The 23,482-nt window shown below is 35.0% G+C and overlaps 1 protein-coding gene across 1 annotated transcript; it reads right to left on the bottom strand.

Moving 5' to 3' along the window:
- Positions 1 to 208: 208 nt before the first annotated feature.
- On the bottom strand, positions 209 to 6,406 carry LOC133857838 (aldehyde dehydrogenase family 2 member C4-like). The gene is made up of 8 exons (XM_062293190.1): positions 6,182 to 6,406; positions 4,572 to 4,714; positions 1,781 to 2,164; positions 1,597 to 1,686; positions 1,313 to 1,486; positions 963 to 1,238; positions 804 to 865; positions 209 to 667 (listed from the first exon to the last, which is right to left on the bottom strand). Exons 1-8 carry the CDS (start codon positions 6,285 to 6,287, stop codon positions 394 to 396), a joined length of 1,509 nt encoding a protein of 502 aa, XP_062149174.1. The 5' UTR covers positions 6,288 to 6,406; the 3' UTR covers positions 209 to 393.
- Positions 6,407 to 23,482: the final 17,076 nt, after the last annotated feature.

Genomic DNA, 23,482 nt, shown 5'->3' with positions numbered 1-23,482 from the left:
AATAATTGGTATGTTCAATGGTTTGATTGTGGAGAAAAGATAAAAAAAACACTCCTTACATATCCACAATCTCACGTGGAGTGGGGCTCATGTGGCGTGGGTCCCACTTCATGTGAGACGCTGGGTGTGTAAGGGATGTGTAAAGAATGTTTTTGTAATACTCTCCTATTGTGCAAAATCGAGGCCGGTTGAGTCATAAAAATGCGACGAGTTGGAAACGATTGTGCTATTTATAGCCACGGCTATTTATGAGAAAAAATACAAATTTTAGGATATTGAGTTTCTTCGAAGTCCATACATCCACTTACACAAATACAAATAACTTTGGTTTATTATTATACATTTTACCCATTATTTCCCATTTACTTGGGTTAAAGGGATATTAAACATAATTCAAAGCCAGGGGGTATTATAAAGGGGAGTAACAACCGACTTAACTTTAAGATACTTGTGAAGGGCTTCTAATCCAAAATCTTTTCCAAATCCACTCATCTTATATCCTCCAAAAGGGCAGTCATTGCCGAAGGCAAAATAGCAATTGATCCAAATGGTGCCGGCACGGATTGATCTTGAGACGGTGTTAGCCACGTTCAAGTCCTTTGTCACGATGCCCGCCGCTAGCCCATATCTTGTATTGTTTGCCCTCTCAATCGCCTCCTCAATTGTTCTGTAATTGTTCAATATTACCAAAAACAAATAGCTGTTTTATATTCACACCTAAAGTGGCTAAATAAATTCATTTTATTGCAAAAGTTTTGATTTGAGAAATAGAAAGTGGAAACTAAAAACATATATGTACTCACTTGAACTTGGCGAGCGCCATAACAGGTCCAAATATTTCATCCTTGGCTATAAGCATTTCTTCCTGACCAAGTCATCAAGAACAGCCATAGATGAAGGAAAAGAAAAACTAACAATAGTCATAGTCCATAGATGAAGGTAAAGTGGACATATATATATACCTTGAAGTCTGTGAAAATTGTAGGCTCAATGTAGTATCCTTTTCCTCCCAAGGGTTTGCCTCCAGTTAAGAGTGTGGCTCCTTCTCTCTTGCCGTGCTCAATGTAGGAAAGAATTTTTTCAAACTGCTTCTTATCGACTTGGGGTCCTTGTTGAACTTTAGGATCAAAAGGATCCCCAACTACCCAAGCTTTTGCATTTTCCACTAATTTCTTCACAACTTGGTCATATATCCCTTCTTGAACATAAACACGAGAACTTGCCACACATACTTCTCCCTATGAAAGAATAAGAAATCAGGAAATAAAGAATAATGACATTGAATTAACATAGTAAATAAAAATGACTTTACCTTGTTAAACAGGATGCCCGTGAGAGCCAGCTGAGCAGCTATATCAACGTCGGCATCATCGAAAATGATGAGGGGAGACTTGCCTCCTAATTCAAGTGAAACCACTTTCAAATTGCTTGCTGCTGCGGCCTGCATTACTTTTCGTCCTACTTCTGTAGAGCCCGTGAAACTCACCTGAAAAAACAACAGGCACATAGAACAGGAAAAGAAATGAAGTTGCCGCGGAATTTCCTCAAAATATTTACATGAAGGCAAAACGTTTGGTAAAAAAACCAAGAAATTACCGCATCAATGTCCATATGAGAGCTAATCGCAGCACCAGCCGTGGGTCCAAATCCGGTTACAACATTGATCACTCCATCAGGGATACCGGCCTGGAACGAGAAAAATAAAAATGTTAATAGAAAAAATATGAATTGAATAAATAATCAATTGCCGTAAGTGTGCAAATAAATCATCCAAACTTACAAGCTTAGCAAGATGAGCATAATAGAGAGCCGAGAGAGGCGTTTGCTCAGCGGGCTTGACGACCATGGTGCACCCGGCGGCTAAAGCGGGGCTAACCTTGATGAAGAAGGAGACGCTGGGGATATTCCAAGGGACGATGTGTCCTACGACGCCAATAGGCTCACGCAACGTGTATGCATGAAATTCACGGGACATTTTCAGTACCTCTCCATGAATTTTATCAGCTGCACCTGCATAGTAACGAAGGATACTTGCCGCCACGGGAATGTCTCGGACCTTGCCCGTACTAAACAATTTCCCAGCATCAATCGTATCCAAGGCAGCTAGTTCTTCCACATTTTCCTCAATCAAGTCTGCAAATTTCATCATTATCCTTCCTCTCTCCTTTAAATGATTAAGCGCCCCGCCAAAAAAAAAAGACAATAAAATAAAAAAAATAATTAATTAATCATATATATTGGTTAGAATCAATTGTGCGAGTTATTGAAACAAAAACGAAAGATGGAATCATGTAACTTAATTTAATTGGTGCATGTGCTATTATTCCATCATGCTTTTCTTGCTGTAAATTTTGATTAGAAGCTTCATTCGATTCTCATGCAATTCTTTATATCTAATAGTTTTAGAACGAGTGTTGAACTCTGTGCTGTGGAGGCTTGTTACACAGGAGACACTTATCCGTCTCTTGTGAGTATTTTTTTAATAAAAAATTAATTTTTTATTATAAATGGGTGATGAGGGACGGATGAGTGTCCCTCATCAAGCATTTCCCCACAGCTAAGGTACAACAGAAGTCATAATTTTTATTATTTTTTCCTTTGTCATGAAAATACGTAATTGAAGCTTGACTATAAATTAAACCTGTCAAATCTATAAAGATTTTATATTTTTTGTTCTAAGAGTCTGGTTCTAAAAGATTGATCTATATATATCCTTCAATAGGCAATATTCTATTGTATTTTTCCTTTGAAGCTTCTTTCTTATTATTTCAGAGTGAAATATCCGGGAATTTTGTTAACGTATATGCTCTGTTTGTTTCGGTGTAAAATGGTTTCCGTTGTAAAATAGTTTCAGGGAAGTTATTTTTTAGAAGAATATTTTCCGTCGAAATCATTTTTCGGTGTTTGGCGCGTACGGAGAATTACAAATATTTTTATATTTTAATTTAATCATATTAATTAAAAAAAAATTATTCACAAAATAAAAAATGTTAATATAAAATAATATAAAAATATTGTTTTTAATATTTGGCATATACAAATTCCGGCAAAGTTGCCGAAATCTGGCCATTTTTGCCGGATTCCGGCGTTCTTTGCGGGAATCTGGCAGAAAATGGCCGGATCTCGGCCGGTTGACCGGAAACCGGCCGTCCTGGCCGGGATCCTGCCGTTCTGGGAGGATCCCGACCTGAGATTTGGCCAGAGCGGCCGGATCTGGCCGGTATCCTAGCCAGAACGGTCGGATCCGTCCAGGATCCCGGCCAGATTGCCGGAGACCCGGCCGCTCCGGCCAGTCTGGCCAGAATCTGGCACGGTATCTCCGGAATCCGGCGATGTCTGCCGGATTTTGCCGGATTCCGGCCTAATTTGTAGGATTCAGGCACCGACTGGAGTCGGAATCTGGCTTGTCGAAATCCGACAATATTCAACTGCTTGAATGTAAAGGTCGATTGCGTTGTTTAAAAAAGAGTCGATTGCATCTACCATCTATGGAAATCATTTTTCGGTTGACTATTATTTTCGTCCATACCAAATACTGAAAAATACCGAAATCATTTTCCAGAAATTATTTTACGCCGAAACAAATGGAGCAATAGTGTAAAATGTTTGTCTGCTTCAGCTTCTTCTTCTTCTTCTTTTTTTTTTTTTTTTTTTTTTTTTTTTTTTTGGGAGGGGGGTGGGGGGGTGTACATATAGTAGTGTGAATCCTCTTGTAATTGTAAAAAAGAGGGAAAAATACAACCCTAAGGGGTTGGCCGGATGGTTAGCGCCTGGGACAGTAGGCCAGAGCATCTCTCCCGTCTGATCCCAGATTCGAATCTTGAAGGAATAACTCATTCTCTTGGGGTAAGCCATCCAGATGTAGCCCGTGATTCAATGCCCAATGTCTATAGTGGTGTCAGACATTGGGCTAGGGATTAGTAAGTAGTTTCTTAGCATAAGGCCTTTGCGCTCGGCTATGCTACTACTTTGTGTGTGCCAACTATTCCGAGGCACGTCTAGCTATAGGTATTAGGGATACCCTAATCAAAAAAAAAAAAAAAAAGAAGAAAGGAGGGAAAAATACACATACACCTTTTAAATTACCACCCAATTGTTAATGTGCCTCCCAAATGATAAAAATACCCTTTATAAAATTATAAAAATTCTTAAAACAAAGCAAAAAAAAAATATTCAAAAAAACTTATATAATTTCAGTTTGGGTCACCCCTTAGATTTTTATTTCTCTCGTTATTATTATTATTTTTTAATTTTATTTTTGTTTTCTTTCGAATTTATAAGGATATATTTGTCTTATTGAAACTTTTTAGGGTTATTTTTGTCTTTTTGTTGGCTTTAAAATAACATTGATATTTTTTGGTAGTTTTTTTTTTGGGGGAGGGGGGATATTACACAATTAGTAATTTGAGGGACACATTGACAATAAAGTGGTAATTTGAGGAGGGTATGTGTACTTTTTCCTAAAAAAAGTATTATGTTCGTCAAACAATTACCTCATGTGAAAAAAAAATATTGAACTTTTTGTAAATTAACGAGAAGGAACAAATTAAGAATAGGGATCGAATACATACAGAGCCAGGCAAGCGAGGCCATGGACCAGAGTCGAAAGCATGACGAGCAGCCTTCACGGCCAAATCAACATCTTCCTTATCTCCTTCTGCAACTCTTGCTATCATCTCTCCTGTTCTTGGATCAATAGTCTCCAACGTTTTCCCTATAGAGTTGAAAGAACCAAATTAATCAAAATAGATCGAGTTGACTTAATCATATGAAATAAGTGCTGCTAGGGATATACTACAATTTATATTATAAATTCTTTACAAACTAACCTGACAATTTATAATTGATGAAATAATTAATCAAAAAATTTCAATTTAATTAATTAGTGATCGACTTGTCAACTATATACTTTCAATTATTTCACCAATTATAAACTATCACATTAATTTATATATATATAAAAAAAAAGAATTGTAATAGCTCAAACGTATCACTATATCTATATCTCTAAGAGTAATGCTATACACACTTCTACTTTTTTACATTTATTTTCTACACTCTTAGGTGGCTTTTAAAACTACTATTAACTTTGATATGTTAGATTTTAATTCAATAATAATTTTAAAAGCTATCTAAAGGTGTGGAGAAGTAAATATATAAAAATAAACGTGTGTGGAACATTCCTCCATCTCTAATTGTGTCTTAAAAAAGGGGTCTATATCTCTAATATATATATATCGCAGACTTTTAAACTCAGAAAGAGAGAATATCCTTTAAAAAAAATAATAAAGAAGAAGAAAGAGATCGAGAATATATATTAAATAGAAGATCCCAAAACTTGAAATGGTAATAACCATGATGTGATGTTTCAAGTGATAGGTGTGATTCGTGGAAGATTTAATAGATCGATTGATTAAGATCGTCCACCAACTTTTTAAATGATTGATGGAAGACTTTTTCTGGGGTTAAAAATGCTTATTAAATCAATACAGTGAAACTGATCACCATTGTCTACTATACATATTTTCATTTGTTATTTTATTTAATGACGACTTTTAGGTTAAAAAAGTAAAAGTGAATACTAGCTTGAGAATATGCGTGACACTTCTCTTATTATTTTGTTTATTAAAAGCATATAGCTATTAGTTTATATTATTTTATTTGCGTATTAGTTAATGTGACATTCATATTTTTTAAAAATAATTTTTTGAATGGTTTTTTGTAGTATTTATGAAAATAGTGACGAAATTAATCAACCTAACTTTTAGAAGAAGAGAGAGAGAGTTTGAGTCCCTTTCTGATGGAATATAGGATCCTTGGGGATGAGATCTTCTTCCTTCTTTTATTTTCTTTTTCTTCGATCATTAGTTTGTTCTTGTTTAATTAGTCTTTTATTCAAAGCTCGTTTGTCCAGAGCGCAGGAGGGAAGTTCATGAGAAGTTGTGCTATATATCTAAAAGGTGCTATATATATATATATATATGATCGAAGTTGATCAGGAGAAAGAGGTCGTCCATGGTGAGTACGAGAAAGAACAATACTTGAAGTTGTGGCAAACGGTCGAATTTGTTTGGGACTTAGTCATAAACTACAAGTCGGAAAAAAGGGGATCATATTGGAGTGAAAATCTAAACGTATTTATGAAGTAATTAACCAGAAAGAGATGGAGAAAATTAAAAACCTGAAATGGAATCAATAAATTCTCCATTGATGAACAGCTTGGTGAACTTAATTGTCGGGATCTTCACAAAAGAGTCCAAGCCATCATAATTGCAACCACTCCCCATCTGATCTCTCTCTATATATTTATCGATCTCACAGGAGTTTGTGAAGTAGAGCTCCTCCAACTTGCTATCTTCTCAATTACATATGTCGTGTAAATGACTTGACTTTACAAGTCATGGTAGGTGGCTGGCTTGGTCTTTTATGCTTGTTTTCACTTCTTTCTCAACAATATGGCCTCCCTTCCCCTCATCCTCTTTTTTTATTTTTATTTTTTTATTTATTAATTATTTATTTATTTTCACTTCTCCCAAAAAAATATCAATTTCAAATTTTTTTTTTTCACTTTTTATATCACATCAAAATTTTTATTTTAATAAAATAAAAAAACACATTACAATACAATTTATTTTTCACTTTTTCATATAAATTCTTTATACTTTATATCACATTAATCACTTTTTATTACCACTCAATTTTTTTTTCTTTTTTTTTTCCCCTCAAATTTCTTACCTTACTTCACGGTGAAGTTCTCTTTAACCAACTTAACCACTCTATATTAAAGACATGACATTTGGTATTTTTGGTAAAGAGGCAGCAACTTCTTTGTGGTGGTAGAGAAGATAGAAAAACAAGAAGAAAGAGTGCATCTCACTTTGTAGATTTTTTCTATTTGTGTTGGCCAGACGGTGGCTCAGAGAATTTAGAGTATTATCTCTTTTGTATATGTATATATATTTTAAAAAAAATGAGAGTAAGATTTGGGTGTATTGGAGTTTTTGGATTTGAGTAGTTTTCTCTATATTATTCTTTGTACTCCACATTTTGTTAGTAAATATTCCCTGTGTCATCTCCGCCAGTGAATGTAGGCTTATTAAGCCGAACCACTTAAATTTTGGTGTCTTGTGTGATTGTGTTATTTTTTATTCTACTATTTTTTGCTTTATTAAAAATCCCTAAAATTAATTTTGTCACAACAATATACAAGAATACACTGGGGGTTATAATAATTAATAAGCAACATACTCATCTTCTGTCCCACTTCGATATCACTGGAATTAGTAAGCCAAATATATATAAGAGATCAGTTTTTATTAAAAATAAAAAATAAAAAATTTAAAGGTAGATCAAGCTCCTCCTCAAACTTGCTAATTTCTTCTCAATTATTTACAACACGTACATTCACCACGTATATGTGCGGGTGGCACTGGGCGTAATATACCAAATGAGTAATGCTATGCATCAAAAATTCAAAGAGAGATGGAAGGCGGCTAAAAGTGAGATAAACCTAGTTATTTCGGCTACTATCAACAAACTTGTCTTGGAACATCACTCCGTTTGGTCTACTACTCTGATCCGAAACCCTGAGGTTTGGCAGAAACCTAGTTCCCCCTTCTATAAGGTCAATTATGATACAGCTATTCGTCCATCTTTTTTAGCTCAGGTGGCGGTTATCAAAAATTCCTCTGGAGCAGTTATCAAATGCAGTTCTCTTATCAGCTCTCCATGCTTGGCCCTCTTTGGTGAAGCCAGAGCGGCTTTATTAGCTGTTCAGTTAGCTATCTCTTTGAATCTACCATCTTTTATCTTAGAGGGTGATTCTCTCACAGTTACTCTGGCGCTACAAAATCCAGTTATTACATAAGACTGGCGTATTGCTTCTACAATATCACAAATTCACTTCATCATCCCTCCTACTACTTGCTGGTCAGGTAGTCATGTTAACCGAAGTGTAAACTTTTATGCCCATCACGTGGCATCCTAAGCCGCAACCAGACTTCATTCTGGTTGCATTCCCATTTCTTCTGCTCATTCAGGACCTTCTCCTACCTGTTTTGGAAAGGCTTCATCTTCTTCTTTTTTAGTTCCTTAAGTTTGCTCTTCCCTATTGTTTAGTATATATATATATATATATATATATATATATATATATATATATATATATATTAAAAAAAAAAAAGAAAAAAAGAAAGAAAGAGTGAGATAGAAATGTGGTATATAATATTTTTCATATATATGTTAAATAAAGTAATGGAGATGACAGCATCCCATCTCAAAATAGGATCGGGATCTTTTACTATTTTAAAGAAATTGTAGATTCTAAAATTATGTGAATTCAGGTTGTTAATTAATCATTTTATTGAACAGCTTGAAAAATGCTACATATTAAAAAAGGTGGCATACTATAGAATAATGGTGGGCACGAGTTGGGTCGGGACGAATTTTTAATATTTTTGAAACTAGACCTGGGGTCATCATGTTTCAAAATTTGTGCTCGATACCCGAAAGTTAGGTATGATTTCCGTAGGCTTGTGGGTTTTGTGGGGCGGGCAAGGTCGGTGCGGAGTCGGGTATTACCCGAACTATTTTAAGAACTGTCATTCCCAAGTCTGATTTCTCACTTTCTTATTAAAATTATGTCACAGATCACTTATGGCAGAACGAAGGAAGGTTAAGGGACTAGAGAAAGAGAAATGTGTGATAACCTCGTTCAGTTAAATGCTTCGAGAGGAGTGTGGCAAGAGTTTAGTGGGCATTGGGATATCACTAGATTCCTACGAGGTAAGTTAGCGGCTGAAATTATGATTGTGCTAGAAATCCTCAACCATTAGCTTTTAGGATTCAATCCTTATCATTCATATCACTTTACCCCTTGGCTCCTTGGCATTCAACTTCTCATTTCACCTTCAGAAAATGACCACCACACTGCTACCATCGCCTAACACGGTGGTCATTACAGAGAGAGATGAGTAGAGCGAGATATTAGGGTTTGACGACCGTTGTTTGGAGAAAAAAATGAATATATACATCTCATTCTCCTCAGGGTGGGGCAGGTTATGGAAAAACCATTTTCGCAAGCTGTCATGTACCATGCGATTACACAATATTTAAGCCCGTGCCCCTAATTATTGGTAGGGGATCCATAAATTTCGGGGCTGGGCGGTGCGGTTTTACAGGTGCAGGCGAGTTATACCCACCCCTAGTTTAAATTCTCTTTTAATAAGTAATGTCCAACATATAAAATACTTAACTAAATTAGAGAACAAACTCAAAATTTTTATCTAATATCACGTTAAATCATAAATTAATTTTAAACTAATAAAAAAAAAATTTACTCATTAATTTATTTAATACTTTAACTTATTAGTTAATTGTTCTCTGATTGTTCTACAACAAAATCCAACTACTTTATTTCAATTTGATGGAGTAAAGATGCTTTCCTCGTTTTAACGGCCGGTCAAACCTTGTGGAGACATGCACATGCGGGTATGAAACGTTGGAAGACAAAAATTGCCAATGAGCTCTATTTGCTGGGCAGTTATGTTTATGTGTGTTTTTTGTATTTCTTTGTTATGTAGGATTTTCTGTTGTATATTCTACTGTAATATCTGTAATGGTTACCATAGTGGTGTTTGGATCCTTGTGATTCTGCATCCACCCTTTACCACCTTTATTGGTGGTCCAGGTTCTTGGCATCCGTGTCAAGGCCCAATAGGCCCGCATCTTCGGAAGCATTGCCTCCGCGTACTTTCATTCATAGGTTTTAATGTTTTTTTTCTTAACGTTATGGGTTGCCCAGCTAGTTTAATGTAATTTCTTCTTATCGTACATATATATATATATATATATTTTAGTTTTTATTTTTAAATTTACTATTAAATTTAAGAGACTTTTATTAGGTTCTACAAATTTAATGATAAATTTAAAATTTGGCTGTATGAAATATGTATTGGATATATGTATATCGTTTTTTTGTTTTGATAATATAATTATTACAATAAAGTTTCCTTGTCCAATCAGCTTTGATTTTTATTTATTTTTTATTATTCTTATTATTTCAATCAAATTATTACAATAAAGGTTTGACTGTTAATCCTTTGAAATTAGGATATAAACAAATAATAATTTTCAGAGTTTACGAATATCTGCCGAAGCTAGCTCATTGAGATTGTTGAATCAAGTACGTTGCTAATAATATTAGCAGCAAAGTATTCCCTTACTCCTTTCTAAAGTGGCCGTTAATTTATTTTGTGAGCATGTCTAATTTTGTTATTAAGGGTGCATTTTTATACTATAATAAAATGCTTTATAATTTTGTGACCAACGTATTAACCTATGAGTGAAGTCACCCCACTACAAAAAATTGAGGATTTTCCTGCATTTTGAACAGCAGCGGCCAACCCAAAACGCTGCAACAGATGGTTGGCCGCTAATAGTTGTGAGTTTTGTTGACATTTTACTATTAAACGCCGGGATAGCTTTGAAATTTACTAGCGTTTGGAGCAAAATGATGTTAGAAGTATTGGGAATATTAACAGAAAAACGTGCCCACCTTCATGCGCACCTTCCTAAAATTTCAAAACTATCCGTTGATATTCTTTGCTATCCCTTGATATCCTCTTCCATCATTATTTGCAGTTGGTTGGATTAACAGAAGATATTTCAATATAATACACATCGATCACAAGCCAAGATTTATCTCCTGATCAGCCGTCTCGCGTAGCCAAAGAAGACACACGGTAAGCAATTTTCTTCTCGTTTCTTGCTCATTTATATATGTCTTTTCTCCCCTTGATTTTATCTTTCCTGATGAAAGAAGTGTGAGCCAAGGAGGTTCAGTGAAATTAGAAGCTACAGATATCATTGTCTGTTTGATTCCTGTTTCAAAGTCTATAGTGAAGAAATGCTAGCTAGCAAGAATTGAGAGAGATTTTAGGAAGATGGGCATGAAGGTGGGTACGTTTTTCTGTCAATATTCCCAATACTTATAACATCATTTTGCTCCAAACGCTGGTAAATTTCAAAGCTATCCCGGTGTTTAGTAGTAAAATGTCAGTAAAACTCACAATTATCAGCGGCCAATCCAAAACGTTGCAATATAATATCTATTGTAGCATTTTGGGTTGGCCGCTGTCGTTCAAAACGCTAGGAAATAATTCAATTTTTGGGAGTATGATTTTATTGTTAACAAATTTATTTTAGGCTCTGATTTTTATTACCGATAATTTAAAAATCAGAAAACTCTATTAATTGGGTCAATAAAGTTATTTTAGGTTGTAGTGATAATAGTAATAATATAAGAAAATAACAGTGTGGATCGTGAAAAAGAAAAAAAGAAAAATGTTAGCAATTTTGAAATTAAAAGTTAATGCACACTTTGTTCCCCATTTCATGTTAACTAGGAAATAAATTAACTGATTTGATTACCATCAAACATAATTACAATTAATCATATAAAAAGTAGATAACATACAATATCATTTTAATATATTTCCTTTCAATCTCTAACATTTCACACACCTTAATTAATTGTGGGGAGGAATAGTCAGAATTTACCTCTGCCTTGATGGAAAGGTAACAATATCACTATTGCTTCCGCCAAAATGGTCAATAAAACTCACATTTAGGCAATTATTATGTTTTCTAGTTTCTACCACTAATGGTAAATCTTCGAATACGATCTTGAAAAGCATAGTAGAATCTTCTGAAAACTTCTCCTTCAAACCCAACACAAATTCAAGACATGTTTGATGTGGTTGGCCTATCATGGGAAGTGAGACTCCCGACAGTGCATCCATGTCACTTTGCCAAAAGCTAGAATACGAACAACAGTACTAGTTATTAGAGCATTGTCAACAATAATAATCAAAGTAGTTATTGAAAAAGTATAATTCTATATGAGTTATACTTTAGCTATTATTTTTTCTATACTCTCTCCAATACATTTTCTATTCTACTCTTTATTTCCTTTAAATATTATTTTATGTGAAAAAAGTGAAAGAAAGATGGAGGGAGAGTATGTGAAAGAAGGAAATAAAGAGAGAAAAAATAATAAAAAACTGTTTGTAGTGTAAATAGTTTCTTTCTATTTACTATTCACATTAAAAAAAATTATATTCTGTCTATTTTACTGGATTTAAAAAATAACTTAATACGAGCTATTTGCCTATTATATTCGAAATGGTCTTAAGAATCGGAGAAAAGACTTTTCATCAAATTTGAGTTTTGAATTTTTGCACCTCGATCCCATAGCAATTATGTATTTTATTCCTTCACATAACACTTCTTATGTGATAAGTCCCCCCCTCCCCCTTTTTTTCTTCTTTTTCTTTTGCTAAATGTTTATTATTGATTATGTTTGAGAAATGCTAGGTGTACTTAAACTTTTACGAGAGTTTTACTAACTAATGTTGAACCTCATATGTGGCTCCACATAAGTTTAATGGTAAAATAAGTCAAAAAATATTTCAGTGCATAAAGACAAAAATGCCCCTTCCATCTCTTAGTGAATACAGCACGCCGGAAACATAACACACCGCCGAAAACTCCCGACCACTCACCCTGGCGACCTATTCCCCGGCCAAATAGGCCGGAATCCGGCCGGTCTGGTTGGGGAAGGGCCAGATCTCGGCCATCCAGGGCAGTCGGCCGGGATCCGGCCGTTTTGTTCGGGAAACAGCCAAATCCTGTCCATTCGGTCGGGATCCGGCCGTTTTGTCCGGGGAACAGCTAGATCCCGTCCATCTGGCTGGGATCCGGCCATTCTGTCCGGGGAACGGCCAGATCCCATCCATTCGGCCGAGATCCGGGGAACGGGGTCGCAGGCAAGATCTAGATCCGGCGATGGGGAAGAGGATCTGGCCCATTTTTCTTAGGGCTGATGAAGGGTATTTTTGTATTTGTATAAGACACCATGTCAGTTAGTAAAACTCTCTTTGTAAAAGTTTAAGTACCCTTAGCATTTTTTATTATGTTTCAGGAGGTTAAATTCAAGAGGACAAGAGACCAACATAACGTACGTATGGAAAAGGACAAATTGTCGGCATACATTTGGACTTTTTTGTTTTAAATGATGGGAACATGTAAGGCAAGGCTTCCTTCCTTACAGGGGCGGAGCTACCCTTGGCCTTGGGGGGGCCTGGGTAATGTATTTTTTATTGTGAAAGTTGAGGGAGATGGAGAGAGAGGGGGGGGGAAGAGGGGAGATAAAAGAATAATAATAATAAAAGACTAAAATCTACTACACTAAATTTTAATATATGAAAGTTCATAGTAAGGAGTGAATGTTCCCCTACACTTTCAATTTTTACAATGTTTCCCTCCTCCCAAACTAGCAAAGATTGTCGATGTTTTCCAAATGACGAAAATATTCTTAATAAAAAAATAATTCAAAAAAATAAAACTAAAACTAAAAAAATAAAACAAAAAAAGAAATACATAAAAATTAAGGGTGGCCAAATTTAAAAATTAAAAGAAAATTTAAAAAAATTTAGTTTTTTTTAATTAAAATTTTTGTTTTTTTTAAAGAAATTAAAAATTTTCGTTTATTAAAAAAAAAAATTAAAATTTCGTTTTTTTTTTTTTTAAATAAAAATTTCGGTTTTCCTAAAAAAAATGTAAATTTTTGAATTTATAAGGATAGTTTTGTTTTATAGAAAAAATTATAAGGTTATTTTTATCTTTTTGTTAACTTCGGAGATACATTGACAATGTTTTAATAATTTGAAAAAAAACATTACCCCAATTAAAAATATGGAAGAATATTACCAATTAAATAATAATTTAAAAGAATATTATGAAACATATAAAAAGTCTTGATGAAGATACTTGAACACCACGAGTTTGTTTGGCAAAGAATAGAACATAACAGAGTAGTGAGTTGTTAGTTTTGAAATTAGTAAAAAATAATGATGTGAAAAAATTTTGTATTGTAGTAAATTTTTTTAATTAAATAATAATAAAAAATTATTGATGTGATATAAAAAATAAAAAAAAATAAAAATATTTTGATCAATACTATTCTGTATTGTCCTGAGTTTAACAAACAAATCCGTGCATCTCATGAAGAGACCTCGGAATCTAGTTAATGCGACTCTTTTGACAGGTGGTGTCTCTAATAATTGTACTTCACCATTGCCCTTGCTTTAAATGCTCCAAACAAGATACACGTGTATTTCTAATAATGTAGTGCATGTATTTTCTCCTTTTTCACTTCCCATCACCCCAATGACGCAACAAACAAAATTTTCTTTTGTTTTTATTAAAATTGTATGGATTCAATGGACACCTCCTCTTCTATTAGGCGATTTAGGTTATTAACTTATTATGGTTCCAAAATAATAAGATCGAGTACAATTAAGGCCCTTTCTATAAATAAATAAATAAAGAAAATTTTAAAGCCTCAATCATGGTAGAAAGATTATTTAAATCTTCAATTAAGGCCCTAATTACGACTTTTTTTTTTTTTTTTCTTTAAAAAAAAATTATCATTAACTGAAAGATGAAAGAATTCAATACACAAGATATTGAGACTTTAGATGGAGAAATGAAGAAAGATAGAGAGTCACAAATAAAAAATGACCCCAATTATGGGAAAAAAAAACGTTATTTAATACTCTCTAATTAAGGCTCTAATTATGAAAAAAAAATTATTACGTTAAAAGATAGAAAGTATTCTATACGTAAAATATTGAGAATTTAAATGGAGAAAGAGAGAAAAATGAAAAATCACTTAGAGTAATTAAGCCCCAATTATAAAAAAAGACTTGTTAGAAGTTTTTCTTGTATCTCTCTAAAAATGATGTGTCTTTTAAAATCACCATTTAATTTGTGATATATTAGTATTGAATCTTGATCCGAAGGTGATTTCAAATACCATATCATTTTTAGAGGGATACGAGGGAAACTTTTAGTAATATTATTATTTCTCCATATAAAAAGGTTAGTCGATGCTCTATAATTAATAAATAGTAGTTTTCATTACTCAAGAATAATCCGCTTGATCAGCAGTTACAAAACTATAGAAAAAAAAAGGGCATTCCTCTTTTCACAACTAATCTACTTGCTGTGTCAAAGCAAATTTAACTATTCAATGGGCAGCCTTATTAAAATAACCCAATTATGGTAAAGTTATTTAGTTTCATGAATTAAAATGTGATAGTTTGTAAAAAAAAAAAAAAAAATCTCATCTAACCAATCTCTCTCTCTCTCTCTCTCTCTCTCTCTCTCTCTCTCTCTCTCTCTCTCTCTATATATCTATATATATATATATATATATATATATATATGAAGTAAACAGGATGTAAGGATCGAAGTTGGAAACCTGAAATGGAATTAACAAATTCTCCGTTAATGAACAGCTTGGTGAACTTAATTGTTGGGATCTTCACAAAAGAGTCTAAGCTGTCATCGTTGCAGTGACTCCCCATTTCTCTCTCCTTCTCTCTCTCGTTTGTGAAGTAGAGCTCCTCTAGTTTGTGTTGTTGATAAGTCTTGAATTGTTCGATTTAAGACCCCTTAATTTACATTTGTTAGACCTAGTTCTTGTTGTATATATAATGTGTTGTTGTAGTTTTTGTGTTTTGTCTTATTTTCAGGTCTTAATTGAAATCTAATTCAAAACACTTGAATTAGACCTGAAAATACATCAAGGGTATTTTAGTCATTTTCAGAGTTCGAGATTGTTCCTGCGAGTTGAAGAATTGACCAAGGCAATTTGATCGATCGACTTTATAATCGATCGAGCGAAACTCGGTCGATCGAACCAGGACAAGCCCGACTGCGATCGAGCGAAATGCGATCGATCGACTTTATAATCGATCGATCGATTTCTCCGTCTTCCAGAAAATCAGATATTTCCAGATCTTTTGAATTCTTTATGCAATTCAAATCATAAGTTGGATTTTATGGACAGAAATGGACGCCAACCAGCTCTGAATACTTGGCTAGAATTAATTCTTGATGGTCTTTTGTAAATCTAATTCTCTATATATATGAGATTAGGGATTTAGGTTTAGAGATGCATCTTTTGAGGATTTCGGATTTGCTCAGGTGTATCACTTAAATTCTAGTGTTTTTCATTTCCTTTAATGCATGTTTTCTGGGCTTAGTTCCAGAGACCTTGTCTCATTTCTTTTTCTTCTTTGTTCTTCATGTTCTAGCTTAGGTTTTATTTTCTTTGCTTGTAATCCGAATTTCTTAATTTTTAATCTACTGTTTTAGTTCAATTTTAGCTTGTTCTTTTACTGTTTTCCTTTAATTTCATGCTTAGATCAGTTTAATTCATGTCTAGCTAACTTAGTTCTTAGGGTTTGATCCAAATCCAATCCAAAAACCATGAAGTGTTCTTGATGTTCTTGAGTTTTTCTTGATATGTTTGATGATTGTGTAAGGCTAGAGGATTTCAAAACCCATGCTTTTTGGTTTTGTCTTCAAGATTCCAATCTAATTATTCATGAAAAAGGGATTGCTTGTCTAAAAGTTTTCTTGGATTCTTGAGTAAAACCAACGTTCTTAGAAACAAGAACGATGTCTTTTGCAATGATGCTTTTTGACATAATGTGTGTTTACCTATTAGAGTTACCTTATAGGGTATACTAGGGAATACCGGTCGTTTCACACCTTTGGTAGTTTAACCCGTTTTTCAATTGTAGTGTAACTTTTACGTGAACCGATCGGTGTGAAACTAGATATTTTATCATTGTGGTCTAATTATGGTTTTTATGTATTGTGTATACTTATTAGGATGTGTTGTATAGTAGTAAGCTATGGATCATTAATCACTCCACATCTTTCATAGTGTAAACGTTTTTTTAATTATAGACTAATCTTTACCTGTAGTAGATTAAAGTAAAACTAGGTGCTTTATAACTACGTCTTAATGAAAGTGTTTTCACGTCGAGGTCATCCTAATGGTTGACGCCCATTACGCGCTCATCTCATGCATGTTAGGAAGAACCATATAGACTTTAAGCATTTCATTGGTTGAGGATTGGATAAGATCAACACCCTAAGTTTTCTTTTAAGTTTGTTTTCATTTTCTGCTTTCATTTCTTCACCTTATTGTCGTAGCTTCAATTCTACAATCTTTACTTTTATTTTTACTCTTAAGTTAAGTTAGATACGTTCCTTTAAATATCCTATTACGCAAAACAACTAATAATCTCTGTGATTCGATCACCCTTACTATAGTACACTTGATTCGTACTATTGCAAGTGGTAAAACATATAAATTTAAAATCCACGTATCGTGTCGTTGAGACACATACCAGTTGTACGTTAGAGTTATAGGCAACAAATGTACGTAGGCGGTATATCAATGTGTGGTGAGGAACATACAAACAGTGTTGGAATCCACAAATTACAAGTGGCATATATATATATAGGAGTAATGATAGGCAGGGTACGGCATCCCCTGCTCGGCCCTTTCCTAAGTGGAAATGGCCTTTTTCCTTTTAGTATATATTTTTTTTTCATTTAAAAAAAGAAGAAGCAAATATCTGATTTTGAAAAAGAGCAGTGCGTCTTCTATACCCATTTTTTGTCCCCAAATCCCATTTTCCCCCTAAATCTTTCCCTCTCTCTCTCTTTCTCTCTCTCTCTCTCTCTCTCTCTCTCTCTCTCTCTCTCTCTCTCTCTCTCTCTCTCTCCATCTCCTCTCCTCAATCCCACCGTGAACCCGCCACCGTCGACGACTCACGAGCCCGCCACTCCATTGTGCTGCCACGTATCAGGAACAAAAAGCATTTCCCCCAAAATTTCCCCCCACAAGCCACTAGCGCTCTCCTCAACCGTCTGATCGCCGTCCACCAAATGGCCCAAAAGCACCATCTACCACGTCTTACGTCCATCTCCATCTCTACCCACCACGACAACCCATCTCCATCTCTTCCCACCATACAGATCTGACGAGCCCAGTTGAACCACCATCACCATCGACGAGCCTAGCCATCAAAAGAGGTAAGGTTTTCTCTATTGTTTTTTTTTTTTTCGATTTTTCCTCTCCTTTGGTAGTAAAGATCTCGTTTTTCCACTTGTTTTTGGATCAAGAATCTCAGTTTCATTATTCTCAATGTAGTTGGGTTTGAAACTCAGATATGTATTTTACGTTAATTGGCTTTGCTGTGGTAGATTGTTGGCTCTGCTTGGTGTTTGTTTAGGCCTTTTCTCTATTTCAACCTATTAGTTGTTTTTGGCTTGTAGTTGTTACTCTTTTCTTTTCTGTAGAATTTTTGCAGTTTGTATTCTTTGATTGTATCTTAATTATTGCAGCCCTTGAGCAGTTCCTTGAAGATGATGTAAGAATTTGGTTTCTGCTTCCATGCTTTTTTTATTATATCTTGGCATGGTAATGACTCCGTCACTTTCTTTGCAATCCACATTTCTTGCGTCTCCTCCCTGCCACCAAAGTTGCCAAAAACTGAAATGCGTAATGATTCTCATGGCTATATATATAGCACTGAAAGCTCCCATTTTTAGCCAATTCTTATTCTCAATTTAAGAAGCTAGCATTTGTATTGTTGAAAAATTTATATAGTGTACTGAAATGATGCAATCTACATGTTTGAATTTTGCATATATATCATCTTCAAAGACATTGCATCTCTAAAGTTATCCCATTCTTTATTTTGATTGCCTCGTTTCTAAAATTATCTATTTGTTGGCCCAAAATGTAAGAAGAATCTTTGAGTATTACCATCCCATCCTCCAAACTTCTCATTTCCACTTGCACTTCTTGCAGCTCTGATTAAGAAGCTGGAATTCTCTTTGATTGGATTTGGATTTGGATTTGGTTTTGGTTTTGAAATTTATTTTGATTTTTTGCAGTACATCATGAATAGATGAAGCTTCGCACAAATTTGATAAGGATGCTCCACCTTTTGCAAACTGGAAGTCCTTGTGCTGCTGTGCATTATGCTGCTTCAGAGGTATAAGCAGTTCGTTGTGCCAAAAAGCATGCTGATATGGGTAAGACAGAACCAGTGTTCCTCCAGCATCTAAATGGTCGGAAAAGTACAATCGTGTGGTGAAGGGCATGACCCAGTAGGGTTATCCTATCTTTGGTCATTTTTTTTTATTTCCTGTTGAGGAGATATCTAGAGCAATTAGGAAGGGAGAGCCTAGAAAAGAAGGAGATGCAGCAAATGAACATAAATCAAATTCTTCTGATTCAGATTAATAAAGTTGTTTTGTCCAAATTTGTTTACATCTCTTTGTAGTATATTTTGTGGGAAGTTAATGAGGTATATGGGTGTGGGAAATGCGGGTGAGTTTGGACTGTAAATGACTCCTAGACTCATCTCCTTTCCAAGTTTGAATGATGTAAATAGTTTTGAGTGAACTTGGCTTCGTGATTCAGATGAATGTTCGTGTGCTCTGTTACACAATTTGATTCTTATATATTTGATTGACTCTATTTGTTAATAGGTTAAACCTTTTCACCTATCATGTTCTTATTGAGAATAATTTATTGATTTTTGATTTAAAACCAAGTTTGTGTGTTTGTGTGCAAACAAATATCTTAAATGCGAAATTTAAATGAGACAAGATATTTGTTACGAAGTGGAAACTCTATGAAGAGAAAAAAACACTCCGGGGCAGCCAAATCCAGGAAATCCACTATCCAAAAACAAAGCTAGTTACAAGACACTCGTACTCACATAACCCTATGCAGTAGTCATACCTTTAACTCTAACGTGTAACTCAACACGAACGCTTCTCAACCAGATCTTCCACCTGAAAGAGTTTTTGATGGATTCTTTTACCTTAGGGTCGATCTTTAAGATAGACTTCACACGAACACTTGAGCACACACTGGCACCGGCTTGAGAGCTAGTGGATCTTCGATTCTCCCTAAACACCCTCTCAAATCACTATGAAAATCACCACCAAATCCCGTACAAAACACAGACCTATAGCCCCCTATTTTTAGGCTTTAAGAGACCTTAAAAACTGCTGAAAATCGGACTCTGTCTATCGAGCGTCTGAACAGAAGTTTGCCACGTCCGGACGTCTTCCTGCGATATCCTTCAGAAACAGTGCAATTCTATCCTTATCAGGTTTGCGTCTGGACGGTCTTCACTGAAATCCTTTCCGCGTTCGAACGGAAATTTGGAGTTATCTGAATTACTGGATATTGTCCGGACGTTTTGCCAAGTTGTCCGGACGTCTTGCAGAGACTGGACATCATCCGGAAGTGTTGCCTTGTCGTCCGGACGGATTGCAGAAACTTCCCAAACAGTGTTGACTTTTGAGAATAGACTCCTTGTTGAATACTGATTGACCGAGCGTCTGGACGGTGTTGCTCTGACGTCCGGACGTTTTCAATGTTTATCTGTAAGACACTGCGGGGCGTCCGGACTCCTTCAAAGTGCCGTTCTGACGGTTGCACAGGAACCGGCTGATCTGACTTGAAAATTGCATAGAATCTTCATGGACATCTTCTTAGAAACTTGTGACCATGCACATGGCATGAAATGAGGCATTGTCCATATTACTCGAAGACTCTTAATAGAACCGATAATCCTGTTAAAAAGCAACTGTTACATAAAGTGATTTTTTGTCAACCAGAATGTTGCCAATATAAAATACTAACACTTATGACAAGAAAAAAGTTCAATTTTTACTTAACTCTAGTCATTTTACATTGTATTTGTCAATCGTTGGGCAGAAAGCATCATTAAGACAAAAAATTATTGCTCTTGCGCCATACATAGAGATTGCTAAAAGACAATGATCAGAAGCTATAAGGAGTAAAGGAAACGGTAGCTAGGGCATATACTTATACAACTACAACCACAAACTTCTTGAATCATTTTTGCCATGATATTGCTAAAAGACATTCAGCTAAATTACCAATATAACAAACATTACAAAATAGTGTTTTATAACACCAGAGTTACATGGATACCTGTTCAGACTCAAACAAATTCTGAAATTTCAAGTATTACAAACCAACTTATGCTTCTGCACCATACATTGTACTAACATTCGATAGAATAACAAGCTAAGTTTCTTCTTGCAATTTTCCTTGGGAAGAGCTTTAATTCACTCTGCATATGGCATATGAGATTTCTACGTCAATAAAACAAAATTAATGAATAACCAACAAAACAGTTTAAATGAAATAAATTGATTTTGCTGCTCATTTCAAATATGATGTCCTCATTGACCTTGCAATGGACCATGACACCATGTCAGATTCACAAAAAATATTATAAATGATTAGCATACCAGAGAGTCATATTAATTGAAAATTGGAAGTCCCAGGATTTTATCCCAACAAAGTGTTAATACTTTAACTATAGATTCGTGTGAAAGAGAGCATCAATATAAAACTCTTTGCCCCATACCCAGTTTGCTTTATAAAACTTCAACTAATTCAAACATCAATATAGAAGAGAGCACATGAACTTTAAACATCAAGATAAAGATAAATTTAAACTAATCCATTGGACAACTTAATTGCGCTTCCATTTTGGTGTTCCACATGGTGTTTCACTTAAATCGGGCCTTTTCACACATGGTGTCCCACTCTTGTTAATTGTATTTTCAATTGACGTGAAATCCAGAGTGGCTCCAATAAGCTACTATAAAACTCATGTTTTCTAATTCATAGAAATCTGAGAGGGTAAACAGTTCAATTACAAAACATATGTCTACCCATGATATGAGCTCATCAATATCTAGTGTAATAAAACTCATGTTTTCTACTTCATAGAAATCTGAGAGGGTAAACCAGTTCAATTACAAAAACATATGGCTACCCGTGATATGAGCTCATCAATATCTAGTGTAATCAAATGTAACTATTTTTACCTCAAGATATAACCAAAGAATCCCACCTTGTTTTATTTAGGTATCCCAAAATCAAGTTACTTCTCGTGCCTAGAAAGAAGCTGTTGCCAACAAAATCATCAAGAAAAGAACAAGGGATTGGTTGATAGCAACACGTTCTTGTTCAGAAGCAGCAGTGCTAAGAGTTATTGCAAAGAAGAGCTTGCTCTCAAGACTACAAGCATGGCAGCCCAATGGTTTGTCTATTTGTAATATTTACTTATGATCATCATGAACTCTAATCCAACAATATGAATGCTAGCTTCTTAAATTGAGAATCAGAATTGGCTAAAAATGGAAGCTTTTAGTGCTATATATATATATAGCCATGGGAATCAATTACATATTTCAGTTTTTGGCAACTTTGGTGGCAGGGAGGAGAAGCAAGAAATGTGGATTGCAAAAAAATTGCCGGGGTCATTACCATGCCAAGATATAATAAAAAAAGCATGGGAGTAGAAACCAAATTCTTACATCATCTTCAAGGAACTGCTCAAGGGCTGCAATAATCAAGATACAATCAAAGAATACAAAGACTAATCAAAGAATACAAACTGCAGAAATTCTGCAGAAATGAAAAGAGTAACAACTACAAGCCAAAAACAACTAACAGGTTGAAACAAAGAAAATGCCTAAACAAACACCAAGCAGAGCCAACAATCTACCACAGCAAAACCAATTAACGAAAAATAAAGAACTGAGTTTCAAACCCAACTATATTGATAATAATGGAACTGAGATTCTAGATCCAAAAACAAGTGGAAAAACAAGATTTTTACTGCCAGAGGAGAGGAAAAATCGAGAAAAAAAATTAAAATAGAGAAAACTTACCTCTTTTGATGGCTAGGCTCGTCGACGGGGATGGTGGTTCAACTGGGCTCATCGAATCTGTACGGTGGGAAGAGATGGAGATGGGTTGTCGCAGAGAGAATTGAGATTCTAGATAAAAAAAAGAAAGGAAAAACGAGATCTTTACTACCAAAGGAGAGGGAAAATCGAAGAAAACAAATAAAAAAAAATAGAGAAAACCTTACCTCTTTTGATGGCTAGGCTCGTCAGATCTGTTCGGTGGGTAGAGATGGAGATGGACGTAGGCAGTGGTCGATGGTGCTTCTGGGCCATTTGGTGGGCGGCGATCGGACGGTGGGGGAGAGCGCCGGTGGCTTGTGGGGGGAAATTTTGGTGGAAATGCTTTTTGTTCTTGCTACGTGGCAGCACAGTGGAGTGGCAGGCTCGTGAGTGGTCGATGATGGCGGGTTCACAGTGGGGTTGAGGAGATCGAGAGGAGATGGAGAGAGAGAAGGAGTGAAAGATTTGGGGGGAAAATGGCTTTTGGGTACAAAAAATGGGTATAGAAGACGCATTGCTCTTTTTCAAAATCAGATATTTGCTTCTTTTATAAAAAAAATATACTAAAAGGGAAAATGCCCTTTCCATGTGCAGGGGACGGTAGGGGAGAACAGAGTTTTTTTTTTTTTTTTTTTTTTTTTTTTTTTTTTTTTCCGAATATAAATTTGTCTGCTTACATTGCAGACTTGCAGAAACGTACCAAGAAGACTTGGCCAAGAAGATTTCGTGAAGTCTAAGGATCATGCCGAGATCGTCAAAGGCAAGCATACCAAGCGCCAAAGGCCTTCTCCGTCTC

Source organism: Alnus glutinosa, chromosome 14 (assembly GCF_958979055.1).
Source record: "Alnus glutinosa chromosome 14, dhAlnGlut1.1, whole genome shotgun sequence".
NCBI lineage: Eukaryota > Viridiplantae > Streptophyta > Magnoliopsida > Fagales > Betulaceae > Alnus > Alnus glutinosa.
Note: the sequence above shows the minus strand (reverse complement) of the source record. Positions and strands in the feature narration are given on the sequence as shown.